The 14,695-nt window shown below is 48.6% G+C and overlaps 1 protein-coding gene across 1 annotated transcript in view; it reads left to right on the plus strand.

Annotated features, from left to right (window-relative positions):
- Positions 1-14,695, plus strand: part of SLC13A3 (solute carrier family 13 member 3) — a 50,373-nt gene that overhangs the window by 20,884 nt on the left and 14,794 nt on the right. The window contains exons 7-10 of the mRNA XM_044262911.1: positions 3,874-3,969; positions 4,943-5,047; positions 8,923-9,020; positions 13,887-13,999. Coding sequence (XP_044118846.1) covers positions 3,874-3,969; positions 4,943-5,047; positions 8,923-9,020; positions 13,887-13,999 — 412 coding nt within the window. The remainder of the gene's footprint in view (positions 1-3,873; positions 3,970-4,942; positions 5,048-8,922; positions 9,021-13,886; positions 14,000-14,695) is intronic.

Genomic DNA, 14,695 nt, shown 5'->3' on the forward strand with positions numbered 1-14,695 from the left:
TAATTTCATGTTACCTTCTCATGCGGTGACTCGAGTCAAGTCACCTCCCAGGGATGTGAGGGTTATGGGTGGTGGGACCTCCCTGCGCCGCCCAGGCCCGCCGTTAATATCACCCATCACCGGTAACTACTGACAGCCCTGTCCTTTGAGTAAGATAAACATTCCTACCAGAAGAGAGGGAAACACTGTCTCCCATCGGATGGGGTGCTGGTACAGGAGATAACTGGGGGTGGCAATGAGGACAAGCTATTAAATAACATCGATGCAGAGAGTGAGAAAAAGAATCCTTTATCAGCTCTCATAGAATGCAGCAAGTCTCAGCTGGGTGGTAGAAGAGACATACTACCCCTCTAACTTTCCCAAATCAGCTTTTTTTTTTTTTTTTAAAGATTTTATTTATTTATCTGACAGACAGAGATCACAAGTAGGCAGAGAAGCAGGCAGAGGGAGAGGAGGAAGCAGGCTCCCCGCTGAGCAGAGAGCCCGATGCGGGGCTCGACCCCAGGACCCCGGGATCATGACCTGAGCCGAAGGCAGAGGCTTCAACCCACTGAGCCACCCAGGCGCCCCCCAAATCAGCTTTTTAAACACAGACCAAGCGTCAGTTCCAGAGATGTGAGCCCACAATGGTGTCTAATCAGAGTGTGATAATTACTTTGCTTCTGTGTTTTTATTTTTACGATTCATTTTTTTATGGGAAGTGATTCTTGTTTTCCATTTATGGGGCAATATAAAGTTTTCTGTTTACCTACATTTCTTAAATTGAAATGATGCATCTATTTGGAGGAAAGTATGAAGCAAACATGAGCCAGGTATGTGGATATGGGGGTGTTTGTGAAAGTAGGTTACAAATACCTGGACTTGGGGACATCCTAACATAGGAGTGACAGCCCAGGGCTGTCATCCCCTCACCTCTCTCTGGGCCTTAATTTGCTCATCTGTAAAATGAAACCAGTCAGAGTTACTCTGGACCAAAGAGAGGTGAAAATGTTTAAGACTAGAAAGGCCCTGATCATCGTGTTCCTTGACTCACATGCCTTCCAGAACTCCTCAGAGCAGAAACTCAGGGTTCAAAGCCCACATTCGTCCAGAGAAGCAAGTCCTGACCTTGGACTCAGACGGACCAGAATTCAAATCACGCTTCCACGTGATCTTGAGCAATTTAGTAACCTCCCTGAGGCTTCATGTCCTCCCTTGCAGGCTGGGGCTAAAAAGTAGCTACAGCTAAAGTAAATGCTGAACAAGACACGGTGTGTCAACTGCCCAGGACTGAGCCAGAAATAGAGCCTGTCTTTCCACTGTCTTTCCAGTCTACCTGTTTCAATCTAATAAGCTTCCACAGAACTCAGCCACGAGAGGATGGAGGAAATGCAGGTGGAGGGAAACGCCCCAGATGGGTTTCTGGGTAACAGAGACGTTTCAGGCCAATGCTACGGCACCGTCTTCACTCAGCAAATATCCGATGAGCACCCACCGTGTGCCTGCCACGGTTACAGGGGTTGAGCACATACCAGTGGACAAGGCAGAGACCGTCCTTGCCCTTGGGGAGCTCACACTCAAGGTGGGGACGACAGATAGGAAGCAGCCAAGTGCAGCAGGAATGCCTTCACAGCACAGTCACAAGTGCTGTGAAGGAAAAGACAGTGAGATTTGATACTGTGCCCTGGAGGGCTCCCACCTAAATGGGAGGTCAGGAGAGCTTCCTTGGGGAAGGGACTTTTGAACTGGGATCTGAAGAGTGAATAGACTTAAGTCAGTAAAGAGAGCAGAAGAAATGGGTATGATGAAGAGCATTCTAAGCAGATAGAACAGTAAGTGCAAAGGTCCTGAGGCTGAAGGTAGCAAGGGTTGTTCTGCAACTGAAAGTTTCAAGTGACTAAGTTCAGGGGATAAGGGAGATTTGTGGGAGATGAGGCCAGGGAATGAGGCAGGAATTTTCACCTGGGAATGATTTTGTCCCAGAGGACGTTCAGCAGTATCTGTAGACATTGTGGTTGTCACAACTGAGGAACTACTACTGGCATCTAAAGAGTGAATGTCAGGGATGCTTCTGAACATTCTGCGATACACAGTCAGCCTCCTGCAGCAAGGAATGATCCCAGCCCACAGCAGAGAGAGATCTGCCCCAATAGGTTAATAGTTCCAAGGTTGAAATACCCTGGGCTAGATCATTGAGGGTCTTAGTGGAATTTCATCTTTATACACAAGAGTCATTGTGAGGATTTTTAAAAAAATATATTCTTTTGTTGTTGTCATTATTTTAATTTGTATAAGCAACACATACACTTGGTTTAAAAATCAAAATGATGCAAAGAGGTACACAGTGAGAATTCTTCTTCCCAACCGTGCTTTCATTTACCCATTCACCCACTACTTCCCCCAAAACAGGTTTCCTAGGTAATCTTCTGGAGTTCCCTTAAATAAAAACAGGCAGGTAGAGTATATTTTCTGGTGACTGGCCTCCCAGACAGATATGATTTCATATATTCACACATATTTTTGTAAGGTAAATTTCCACTGGGGGCAGAGAATAAACCCCTTTTCCTTTTAATAGATATTTGATAATCCTGCCTAGGACTTGTATGAATTTATTCTCCCATTTATAATGGATCTGAGTGTCTGCTTCCCTGCAGCAGTGGATTTTTGCCAATCTGAGAAGAGAAAAATAATTTGCGTCCATTTTACTAAAAGTCACTTGGAGCAACTTTTCATACTGAGGGGCAACATGAAATCTTCCCTATCTTCATAAAAGCCACTGGTGTTTTCTTTCTTGTGGCTTGTTAAACTGTGTTTATATCCTTTGTACATTTTTCAAATGGAGTATTGATCTTGGTCTTATTGATTTCTAGTACTCTTTATATATATAAGATTAGTGCTTATTCTCAATCCTTCTCACGGGGCTTCTGAATTTTCAAGTTAAGTTAAAAAGATTTTCCCATTACAGGAGTTGTAAAAAAAAAAAATCTCTTATTTTTATCTAGGGTTTTTTGTTTTGTTTTGTTTTTCCACTGAGATCTTTTACCTGTTTGGAGTTTGTCCTTAGGATACGATGTGAGGTTTGGATCCAGCTTCATTTTTTTGGTTCCTGATGGCTACATAGCTATCCATTGCTATTTATGGACACACAAAAGTTTAAAAATGTGACAAAGTTTGATTTATCTATCTTTGGTTGCTTGAGATTTTGATTCTAAGAAATAGTTGTCTAATCCAAGGTCAGAAAAATTCACCCCTGTGTTTTCTTCTAAGAATTTTATGCATCAAGCCCTTATATTTAGGTCTGATCCATTTTGAGTTAAAAAAAAATTATATGGTTTGAGGAAGGGGTTCCCATTCATTCTTTTGCATGTAGCTATCCAGTTGTCCTAGCATCCTAGGTTAAAAGACTGTTCTTTCCTGCTTTGAATGATCTCGGTACCCTTGCCAAACCCCAACTGGACAGGGAAGTCTGGATTTATTTCTGGATTCCCAACTCCATCCCATTGATCTATATGTTCGACATGACGACTGAATAGCTCATCTTTTCCACACTAGTCTGAGACACCGACTTGATCATAGACTAAGTCTCCAGTCTATTTCTGGACCTCCTATTTTGTTCTATTAGTTTATTCAGGTACTTGTTTGACCCTCTAAAGAATTATAAGCCGGGGAGTCTTAGGATCAGACTACATTTTTGAAAGACCACCAAGGCTATTGGTGGGAAGAACAGATTTTCGAAAGGGAAGACACAGTCAGGGAGCCACTCAGCAGCAGACTATAGAAGTCTCCAGAACAGAGATAATGAGTCTTGGCCAGTGGGTGGGGGTCTGGGGAAGGAGTTCAGGAGTTAGTCATATTTGCAGCCACCCCTCCTCACCTCCCTACTCTCTGTTTCAGGGGCTGGAGGAAGAAGAAATCTGAGATCAAAAGTGATGCAGAAGACAGGGCTCGTGCCGTGATTCGGGAGGAATTCCAGAACCTGGGGCCCATCAAGTGCGTGGTACGGGGGTTCCTGGGGTGGGGAGAGAGCCCAGCATAGATTTTCAGGAGACCTATCTCCTGGTCTGACCCCTGGAGCCCTGGAGGCTGATGTCAGGGGGAATTTCAGGACGATGGCCTAGAAACCTGGAGATGGAGGGTAGGGGGGTAACTTACACAGTCAGCCTCTTGGCCTGGTGCTGGGGGAAACACCCTGAGGACCAGGAAGCCCCTCAGGGTAGAGTTGGTGGGGGAGGAACCTCCTGTCCTTCCAGCTAATGCACTCTTTCCCCCTTGGCACATGGGATACCCAGCACTACCTCGGGCAGCTCTCGGGACTTTTTCAGTGTACAGTTCCCATTTGGTGAAAATACTAGGAGTCAGGAGGTCTGCACCCAAGAGCTGGCCCTGCCACTAACTCCTATCTATGTAGACCTGGGCAAAGCACTAACCCTCTCTGGGCTCTGCTCCCCAGTCTGTGGAATGGGCACGTTGGGTAGATATCTACTCCAACATTTGGGGATTCTATATGTCTGCCCCCTCTCCCTGTCTGACTTCCCCCTCTGTGCACCATCTTCCTCTGCATGTACAACTCTTCCCGCCCCTTTGCCTACCTCTGTTTCTGCCTGGCCGCTTCCTTTTTTTCCTGCTCTTCTGACTGCACCTCTACTTTGCTTTTTCTTTCTCTCTGGTGATTCTCCTTAAGACCTTGGGAAATTCCAGGTGGGCATGATATAAATAACCTGGGGGGAAGGTGGTAACTGATGCTCCAGAAGGAGCCTGGGGGAGTGTGGCAACCCCTGGACAGGAATCCCTTACACCCCAGGATCCCCTTCCCTTCACTCTGGGGAGTGGATTACTTCTGGAAGCTTCTCAGCGGCAGGCCCCGGGCAGGGTCACAGCCAGCAGGCAACTGCCCCAGGCCTTCTCATGCTGTGGCCCACCCGGAACCTACCATCAGCACAGCGCCTGCCTGTCTGTGCCACAGGTTTGCTGAACAGGCCGTGTTCACCCTTTTCTGCATGTTCGCCATCCTCCTCTTCTCCCGGGATCCGAAGTTCATCCCTGGCTGGGCCAGCTTCTTCACCCCTGGGTGAGACTTGAGGGACCGGTGGAGGGGGGTGGTGTGTGTGTGGAGCCCAATAGGGAAGATTTTGGGATGGGCCATCTGGAGCTGGAGAGGCCGTGCAGCTGGAGGGGCTGGGTTGGGTATACACCTTTGGTCCCTATAAAGAGCTCCTTCCTTTACTCTCAAAAAAGTTTAGGTTCAGATGATAAAACATTTTGGGTTCTCATGTGTTAGGAGCTTTGTGTTTGGGATCAGGCAAAACTAGGCTCATGCCAGCTCTTGCACTTGTAAATGGTGCACCCCTGAGCACATCATTCATCCATTCATCCATCCATCCATTCATCCATCTATCCATTCATTCATTCATTCATTCACCATTAGTTTTATCATTCAATCAGTCAACATTTACTGAGCACCTCTTATGTGCTCCACGTTGTATTTAATGCTGGGGACACAGACAAAAGCCATTAGTTCAACAAAACCCTGCAGATTGGTAATGAGTGCAAAGAAAGAAAGAGCAAGAGGGATATAATATGGAAGAACGGGCAGGGGCATAAACTTCAGATGATTCTGGGAGGAAGTAAAGCTGAGAAAAGTAGAGAGAAGTACTGGAGATCTGCTCCAAGGTCTCCCGAGAGCAGGAGGCAGGCACTCAATTTCGCACTTTTGGAGAACCGAAAGAAGCCCAGTGTGACTGAGGCTCTGCAGGAAGGGAGGAGAGTCAGCAAGACCTGGCTGAAAGGGCAGGAGAGACCCAGATCCTGGAGAGTCTTGTTGGACACGTAAAACATTTGCCCTTTTCTGTGTGGGAGGTTCTGCGCCTCTGTTTTCTCATCTGTTAAATGGTATTGTCTTTGGATTGGCCCAAGGATCATTGCGTTAGTTCATGTCAAGTGATAAGAAGAGCACCTGGGAAGAACTCAATAAAATATTAGCTCTCCTTATTAAGGGATGGATTGGGGGAAATAGGTAGGAGCTCTAACACCATCTAGATGGCCCCCTGTCATCTAGGACAGGGCTGGTAACCTAAGACTCCTGTGCCAAATCTGGCCCAACACTTGTTTTTGAACGGCTTTGACCTTTTTAAATGGCTAAAAATCAAAAGACAAATAATATTTGTGACACATGAAAATTATATGAAATTCAAAAGTCCATGTCTGCAAATAAAGTTTCGTGGGAACTCAGCCACACCTGTTCATTTATGAATCATCCACAACTGCTTTCCTATTGCAACATCAAAGTTGAGTCAGGACAGAGACCATAGGGCCTGCAAAGTCAAGAGCGTTCTCTGAGCCCTGGTCTAGGGGAAAGGCCTTGCTGGCATGCGTCAGAATGGTAGCATTGGACAGGCAGCCATTAAGGCCTGTTTGGAAGTTAGAAATGATAGCACCTGCTACCGGGTAGATTTGGGGGCACGAGGGACGGAGCACCTGCATGGATGGTGATTGGATGGAGAAGAACATTCTTCAGGAGGCTGGGCTGTGGGTGGTTATCAACAATTCGATTCTGGGCTTGCATTAGACTTGTCAAGTCAAATAGATCTTTCAAATATTGCAAGGGAGAGTGTAGAGGTCTCCCCATACATCTGGGAGCTGGGTAGAGGGGAGAAATGGAAGAAGCAGGCTGTGAGGTAGGCGGAAAACGGGGAGCAACAGACGAGCAAAGACCAAGATCGGGGAGCCTTTTAAGAAAGAGCGAGTGGGTGACCGTGTCAGATTCTGGTATGCCAGAACATGATTAGATAGGAAAAACGTCCTCTGGCTTCAGTAAGATCTTGTGGTTTCCATCAGCTCCATCCGGTAGAAATATAATGGGAGACTCGTACAGCTCTGTACTCTCAGAGTGTAGTGACTCTTGGAGCCTCAGGCTCCCCCCAGTAAAAGGGACGATGTAAGGTTCTGATCTCATGCAGGTTATTATGAGAAAAGCCACGTCATTTCATAGAGCCAAGAGGAGAGGCTCTTCCTACCATTGTCTTTTTTTTCCAAAATGAAGATACCTTTTTTTTTTCTAGTAAAAAGTGGGTGTTGTAAACATTCCAACAAGACAAAGAAAGTGAAAATCACCTAGAAACTCAGTCTCCAATTCTGATGACACATCTTTCCTGAATTAAAAATGCCTGTCCAGGAACTGTCCTACATCTCAGTCCCACGGGTGGTTACCAGGCCTGTCTACATTAGCCAAAATGTAACCCATATCCTTGAAATGGATGCATTTGATTGCACGTTAATTATATTTCGATAAAGCTAACTGTAAAAATACATGTAAACTACCTAAAAAGAAACCTCTCTAAACAGAAGATTTTTTTAACAGAAATGTGATGACAGTAAACACTATTTATAATCTGCCTTTTTCTTTTTAGTTTAATTAGAAAAGTTGTGCATACTCACAAAAAATTCAAATAATGCTGAATTGAAATAGTAGAAGTCACAATTAAAAGTTTGTTGTCTAACAGATCTGATAGATACATACACACACACACATATATACACGTTACAAAAATTAGACAGTAAAATAATAATCACGGACAACTTACTATTCCTGACCTACTTCATTCTTTTTAAATGTTCCTTAGTATTCTACAGAATGATAGCATCTTAATCTATTTAATCAATTCCTTTTGGATTGTGTCTGATCCTCCAAATAAAAACTTTTCTTTTGATTTACAAAATATCTTGGTTGTACTTCTATGTCAATGCATAAAGATTGATATTATCTTTTATCTTTAAAAAAACAGATGCAGGGTACTTCATTCTTTATATACTGTTATATAGATATTATTGTACACAAATTATTTACACATGTCTGTACTAAAAAGCTCCCCTTTTTTCCTTCTGATCCTTATGGAATATCCCTACATATAATCTGTGTACAAGAGCCCGGTTTTCCCGAGGATACCTTCCTAGAAGTACAATAACTGAATCGAGAGGCATTCACGTGTAAAGGATGGCAACATGTGGCCAGCTGCCCTCCAGAGGGTTAAACCAGTTTCTTTTCACACCGCCAGTATGTTTTCCAATGTCCCCATTAAGTACTATCATTGCACTTTCAAGTCTTGCCTGTTAGCAGACAAACGATACTCCGTTAGCCCGGGGTTTCTGTTTCTCTGATACGGTGATACTGACCATCTTTTCCAGTGTCTTGGCCTTTTGAATGCTCTTCTTCCCCAATGTGTGGGCTGAAAGGGCTTTTGTGGACATCTGGCTCTATGCTTCATTGAACTGGGAGCCAGACAAATCTGGGTTCAGTGCCCGTCTCCTGCATGGACCGTGGCCTGGCTTTGAGCAAGTTGCTTCTGCTCATTGAGACTCAGAATCCTCATCTGAGTCAGAAGCTGCCTGCCCCAGAAGGCTGTTACTGAGACTTCTGTGAGCTTAATGTGTCCACAAGGCACACAGTGGATCTTCGAGAGAAGGTTTTGAGGGGCTGCGAGGAGGCCTCCATCTGCGCTGTGCTGGTGCAAATGGGCATCTCTGAGTAGTAAGCTGCCTGTCCCAGGAGGAAGGCAAGCAGAAGTTGAACAAATGCAGACAGACTCTTCGAGCAGTCCTGGTTCTGATGATCTGTGGGAGTTCCACAGATCCCATATTTGGTGGCACTCAGAATTCCTCCCTCTGTGGTTCCGTGCGTCTTCCAAGGAGGATAAGCCTTTGTCTCCAGTGACCTCAAAGAACCTCAGGGAGCCGTGGGCAGAGAGGGCTTCAGCATGGGGCCTGTTGGATCCAGGCTGAGCGCTGGCAGGATAATATTCTGGTATTCTTCGGCCTCCAACAATGCCCCCCTCCCAGCAAGCGCCTAATTCCCACCCACAAATCCTCGTTTGCAAATCTGCCAAACCTGCGTGCGGCGGCCCCGCTGCGATGCCGTGGGTCATGTGCTTTGGGGCCTTGTCATTATAGGTTTCTTTCTGATGCTGTTACCGGAGTGGCCATTGTCATCATTTTGTTCGTCTTCCCATCCCAAAGGCCCTCTTTCAAGTGGTGGTTTGACTTTAAAGGTAAGGTGTCAACGCTGGGGTCTCAGTGGGCTCAGTGAGGCTGGGACTCAGGACCCACGCCTGGGACCCGAACCCCACCGCACTAACCACGTGGTCCCGCTTCTTCCCTTTTCCCTCTGAGGCCTTACCTGCTCTGGGCCCTTGGGGCTGCCAGAGGTGACAGTCCAGGGCTGGAGTTAGTAACCAGAGTCGGCCAAATCCAGCTGGCTGTCTCTTGGTACAGCCCGTGAGCAAAGGATAGCTTTTACATTTTTTTAAAAAGATTTTGTTTATTTATTTGACAGAGATCATAAGTAGGCAGAGAGGCAGGCCCAGAGAGAGGGAGGGGAAGCAGGCTCCCTGCTGAGCAGAGAGCCCGATGTGGGGCTCGATCCCTCCTGGGATCATGACCTGAGCCGAAAGGCAGAGGCTTTAACCCACTGAGCCACCCAGGTGCCCCGCTTTTACATTTTTTAACGGTTGAAAAGAATCAAAAGAAAAATATCTCATGACACAGGAACAGTCCATGAATCTCAGATTTCCGTGTCCATAAATAAAGTGTATTTCTTCAATAAGAAATTTGTGGACATTTATTTATTTAGTTACATCAGTACCTACACGCTAGCTTCAGTTTTGCCCCTTGGCTCACAAAACCCAAAATATTTACCAGCTGATGCTTTTATAGAAAAACCATGTGGCCCCTGGGCCCAAGACTGGAGTTGCAATTCTGACTCCAGTGCCTAAAGGGTCAGATGTGCAAATCTCCAGCCAGGTTGAACCTGATAGGAAGTAGTGGGGACTGAGGCACAAACAGCCTAGGGGCGGCGTCCCAGGTCGGTTTAAAAGGCTCACTGAGCCCTCCCAACCACACCTCTGCAGTCTGGCCTTCAATGGCCAGCTTGTGCCCCCACTGGGCTCCCAGCAGGTGTCTGTCAGGACAAGGCATGGCCCCCTATCTCTGGGGACAGAGCCTGTGCTCCAGCTGGGACGGTGGGATGAGCTCCACACCAGGAGTCAGAAATGGGATCCTCATCTCGAGTCACAGGCAGGTTAGCTCCGCCGTGGAGGAGGGGGTCTGAGCACAAGGCAGAACACGAGGGTCAGCAGGGAGACGGTATCACAGGGCTCCAGGAACGGTTATCCCCATTGAGCAAACCCTGGGTCCAAGGAGCTGTGGGCAAAGACTCTGTAGCCCGGGCAAGATCTGTTTCTGCTCCTCTGTCTGGCTTCCCGCTGGCCTTCATCAGGCGCTCCAGGGACCATGTCCCGGCCTCTCCATACTTTCTACTGCTTCTAAGCTTTGGCCTCTTTATAGTTCCTGCTTTTTTTTAGAACTTGGGCTCCCTTAGCGTGTCCTCTCTGTCGTAATGCCCACCTTCTCCCGGCTCACCTCCCACAGTGGCTGCCCGCTACCCCATCACTTCCGGCCAGCTCACGGCCCCCCTGTAGCCCAACAGCCTTGCTTGCCCTCTGTCCCTTGATCTTTCGCTATATGTCTATGCACCTGTTGTCTCTCTGCTTCCATGGGTACTGCTGAGAGGAAGAATCTACTTGGTCTGGCGTGGTATTTGGGCAGCCCTCCCACCAGACCACTTCGTAGATGCCCAGCCAGCCTGGGGATCGGCTGCCCTTGATCGGGTCCTGTCCGTGGTTCCGTCACCTGGAAAGCCGGGGGGCTTCCTCTCTGCCGGGGCTGTGGGGAGGGCCTGTGCTGTCCGTGTCCGGTATCCCAGCCGTGTTACTGACTTGCTGGGTGACCCTGGTGAGTTCCTAGGCTGTCTGTTCCTAGGTTGCTTTCCCACTTCGAGAATGAACATGTCCCTTAGACATTCTTCATCCCTGGTTTGAGTAGTTTCATAGAACAGAAGTTGCAAACTCAAATGCCCACAGGGAGGGAAGAGTGTTGGGTGCGGCAGACTGGGCACAGGAAAATGTGTTTTGTGACACACGACCCTCCCCACCCGGCTTTCCTTTTGCCTTGTGGGAACAGAACAATGTCTGTTCAAGGAAAACAGCAGCCGAGAGGGCTCGTGACTGGCCAGTGCCTTCGCATCAGGGCAACCCCCTCGCGTCGTGGGGTCTGTGGAAAACTGGCAAGCCAAAAGCCTGTATATAAAAGGATATCTGTGACTCAGTTTCCACCGAGTGTCACCATGCAGGAGAGCAGGGCTAGTTTTGCCAGATTTGCTGGTTTTTCAAGAGAAACAAACAAACAAACAATTGTATGCAATCTCCCTGATTTAAGTGTTGGCCACGAATCTGAATTAAGAAACCCTGTGTGGGCCAGCAGCAGAACACGTCTGGGAGCTGGGTCTGGTCTGCCCATGGGGTGCAGCTCGCCACTTCAGCTAAGAGCTCTTTGGGCTGGAGTTTCTGGTGTTGCCTGGTGGATGGGGAGAGGGCGGCCTCCAGGAGCACTGCCTGTCCTTCGGCCTTCCATGGGCCCGCGCGGACGGGGCTGAAATGATGCGTTCTCGCACTCAGCCAGCAGGACTTACACGGAGCCTGAGAGAATGGCCAGTTTCCATGGAAAGAAAGTGACTTGATCAAGGTCACACAGCTTCCTAAACAGAGACAGGGGTAGAACTCAGGCATCCAGGCCAACCTTGATTTTCTTACTGTACTCTCTGTCTTCCGTTCTTCTCTGGGTGGAAGTCACACTTGCATTTCTGTCCCTTTGTCACTCAGCAAGTATCCAGGCAATGCTTCCTCTTTGGTGGGCAGTGTGTCTGTGGCTGATGGTGAGGACGAGGACAGTGATGACTTCCATTTCCTCTCTGTCCACCAAGCTCTTCCTCGATGTCACAGGAGTCACGATGTCCTGTGGCTCACTCCCATCACTATACACAGACTCCATCCAATGTCACCTCCCCAGAGAAGCCTTCCCTGACTACACGACCCAGAAAAGCATCCCTGCCTGTCACTCTCCACCCTTCTACCCTATTTTCTTTTCTTCCCAACACATTATATTTCCTGACATTATATATTTATTGGTTTCTCCCCTGCCTCCGTTATTGGAAACGTAAGTTCTCCAGGAGGAGGGATTGTGTCTGTTTTGGTCACTTCTGAATCCACAGCGCCTAGAGGAGTGCTTGACACGTGGTAGGCCCTCAATATTTATTTGTGAAATGAATAACCAAGGGCTTGCTCTGGCCCACACCCAGAGCTGATCCCTTTGCCCCCAGGGGCCTGTTTCCTCTCCCCAGTCGGTCTCTGAGGAGCTACAATTGCTCCCTTTTACAGATAAGGACACTGAGGCTCAGGGCAGTAGTCACTAGCTCACACCCCATAGCTGAACGGCAGAGCTTGGATTCGAATCTAGTTCAACCTCAGAGCCTGTGCTTTCCAGCCACTGTTTCAGACAGCTCGCTGACACAAAACAGGGCTAGAAGTATGAGATTCCCATAGTCAGACGTTCTGCTTTTAGGAAACAGCCGCCAGGGCGTGGTCGGATGGGAACATCGCGAAGACAATCAAGCGAAGGCACAATCGTGCCTATCATGGGGCAGGTGGCCTCATCAGCGCTCACCACGTCGCTCATTTAATCTGCTGATGTTAAACCCGCGGTCGGGGCCTTCTCCTCTATGCGGCAAGTCCCTTTACTTTTTCAGACCTTGCCTGCCTCGTGAATGAAATAATACTTTCTTGCCTAAAGGCGGAGAGCTGAGCCATCCGACGTCTTCCAGCTTTTTCATCTTAGATAACGAAATTTGGAAAAGGCTGAGAAGGAGAAACAAAGTGTCAGTGGTCTTGTGACCAGGAATTGTCCTGGGGAGGAGGGCACCCCTGGGCATGAGCCGGACCTGTGCTCTCGGCCTCCCTGATGGCCGCCTGCGGGGACGGTTCCATTTCAAGAGAGTTCACCCTGCTGCAGGCATCGGGTGACACATCTTACATCACATTAGCAGACAAGCGTTTTGGAGTACAGGCCGGGTGCCAGGCAGTGACGCGGGGATCTGGCTGTGAGCCGAACAGGACCGTGTCCTTCTCCACCACCAGCTCTCGTCACCTCATCAGGGGTCAGGGGACCTTCCAGGGGCTGTTTCTGCGCCACATATCAGCCGAGGATATGGGGGCAAGGTCACATTCAAGGGCAGGTCACCATCAAGGGCATGCAGTGAGCCAACATCCAAGCAGGGTCTGTCTCCAGGCCTATGCTCCCAAACACGGGGTAGCAAACCAGCCCTCGGGCTAAATGCACCCCCACCTTGGTCAGTAGGGTTTCCTGGGAGCCACGCCTGCTCACGTGTGTCCTTTCTGTGGCTGCTCCCACCCTACGTGGCCTCCAGGTTCCACAGAGGCTGGCAGAGCCTGGAGTGTCCACCCCCTTCCTCTTCATGGACATTTGCCGCATCCCGTTCTAACCCCTGCTCGCAGATACTGCTGCTTTTGAGGAAATAAAATCCTCCCACAATCCCATGAACCAAAGATACGCTGTGTTTCTCTTTTCCTGAATTTCCTTACACTTTTTCCCTCCTGTACACATTCAATGACAAAGAGAGCCTTTTCTATTGTAAATGAGGATGAAAGCCACACTGCCCCAGAAGGGGTTTTGGGACATTGAAAGGATGTCCTGCGCGGAGGTGGGGTGCCTGGTTCCAGGAGGGTCTCACGCTCTGGGAGCCATGACAATTATTTTCATTCTGAATGGAGCAGAGGCCCCTCGTGATGCTCGAGGGGTTTTACCCTGAAGCTCTGACATCAGATGCTTGAGCCAGACTGTGCCTTCCGGGAGACCCACCCCTCAGGTGTTCCCACAAAGATGGGGCTGCAGGGGCTGGTGACCCTTCCCCAGAATGAGTGTCCTGGGTGTGTTTTGGGTCCTCCTCTGCCCCCCGGGGGGTACCCATGTCCCCTCTTCAGGCTAAGTGCCTTCTCTCCACCCAGCTTCCAACGAAGAGACAGAGCCCTTGCTGACATGGAAAAAGGTTCAGGACACGGTGCCTTGGAACATCATTCTTCTCCTGGGAGGGGGCTTCGCCATGGCCAAAGGCTGTGAGGTAAGAGCTGCAAGCCCAGGGAGGGAGACACAGGTCCCCCTGTCCTGGCTGCCCAGGTCAGAGCACACGGTGGCCACCAGATTCCCCAGCTGCCACACTGGGATCATCATGGCTCCAACCTCAGCACCTGGTGCTGTGGAGGAAAGGAGCAAGGTCTGATCCAGACGCTCCAGGAGCCTACGATGAGCACACTAGTACCAACTACTCCTACTCTCATGGCTGGCATTGTCCTCTGGGCACAGAGGAATAACCTCACCTTGCCTCCCCCTGGGGCCAGGCACTGTTCCTCATGCTTTACATGCATTACCTCATTTAAACTTCCCAATAAGCCTATTGGGAAGGCTTGGCAAGAATGCCATTGTTATCCCCATTCTACAGACTAAGAAACTGAGGTACAGAGAAGTAAAGCGATTTGCCTAAGGTCACACAGCTATGCACTTGGGATTCGAATCCAGGTAGTTTAATGCCATGGCCTATGCTCATAACCACCATGATATAAATGTTAGAAGTTGTTCATATTAGTTAGTGTGATTATGAATATTGTTCTAGATGGCTCTGTGAGCTCAGAGGCAGGGCTGGTACTAGAGCGAGGGGAACAGAGCACAGAATTTGAGGAGGCTGTGGCTGTCAGCGCAGTGCAGGTGCAGGGTCAGAGGGCCCTGCTCAGAGCAGGGGCAGCCTCGCTGTTACCCCTTC

This window comes from Neovison vison, chromosome 8, assembly GCF_020171115.1.
Source record: "Neovison vison isolate M4711 chromosome 8, ASM_NN_V1, whole genome shotgun sequence".
NCBI classification, from domain to species: domain Eukaryota; kingdom Metazoa; phylum Chordata; class Mammalia; order Carnivora; family Mustelidae; genus Neogale; species Neogale vison.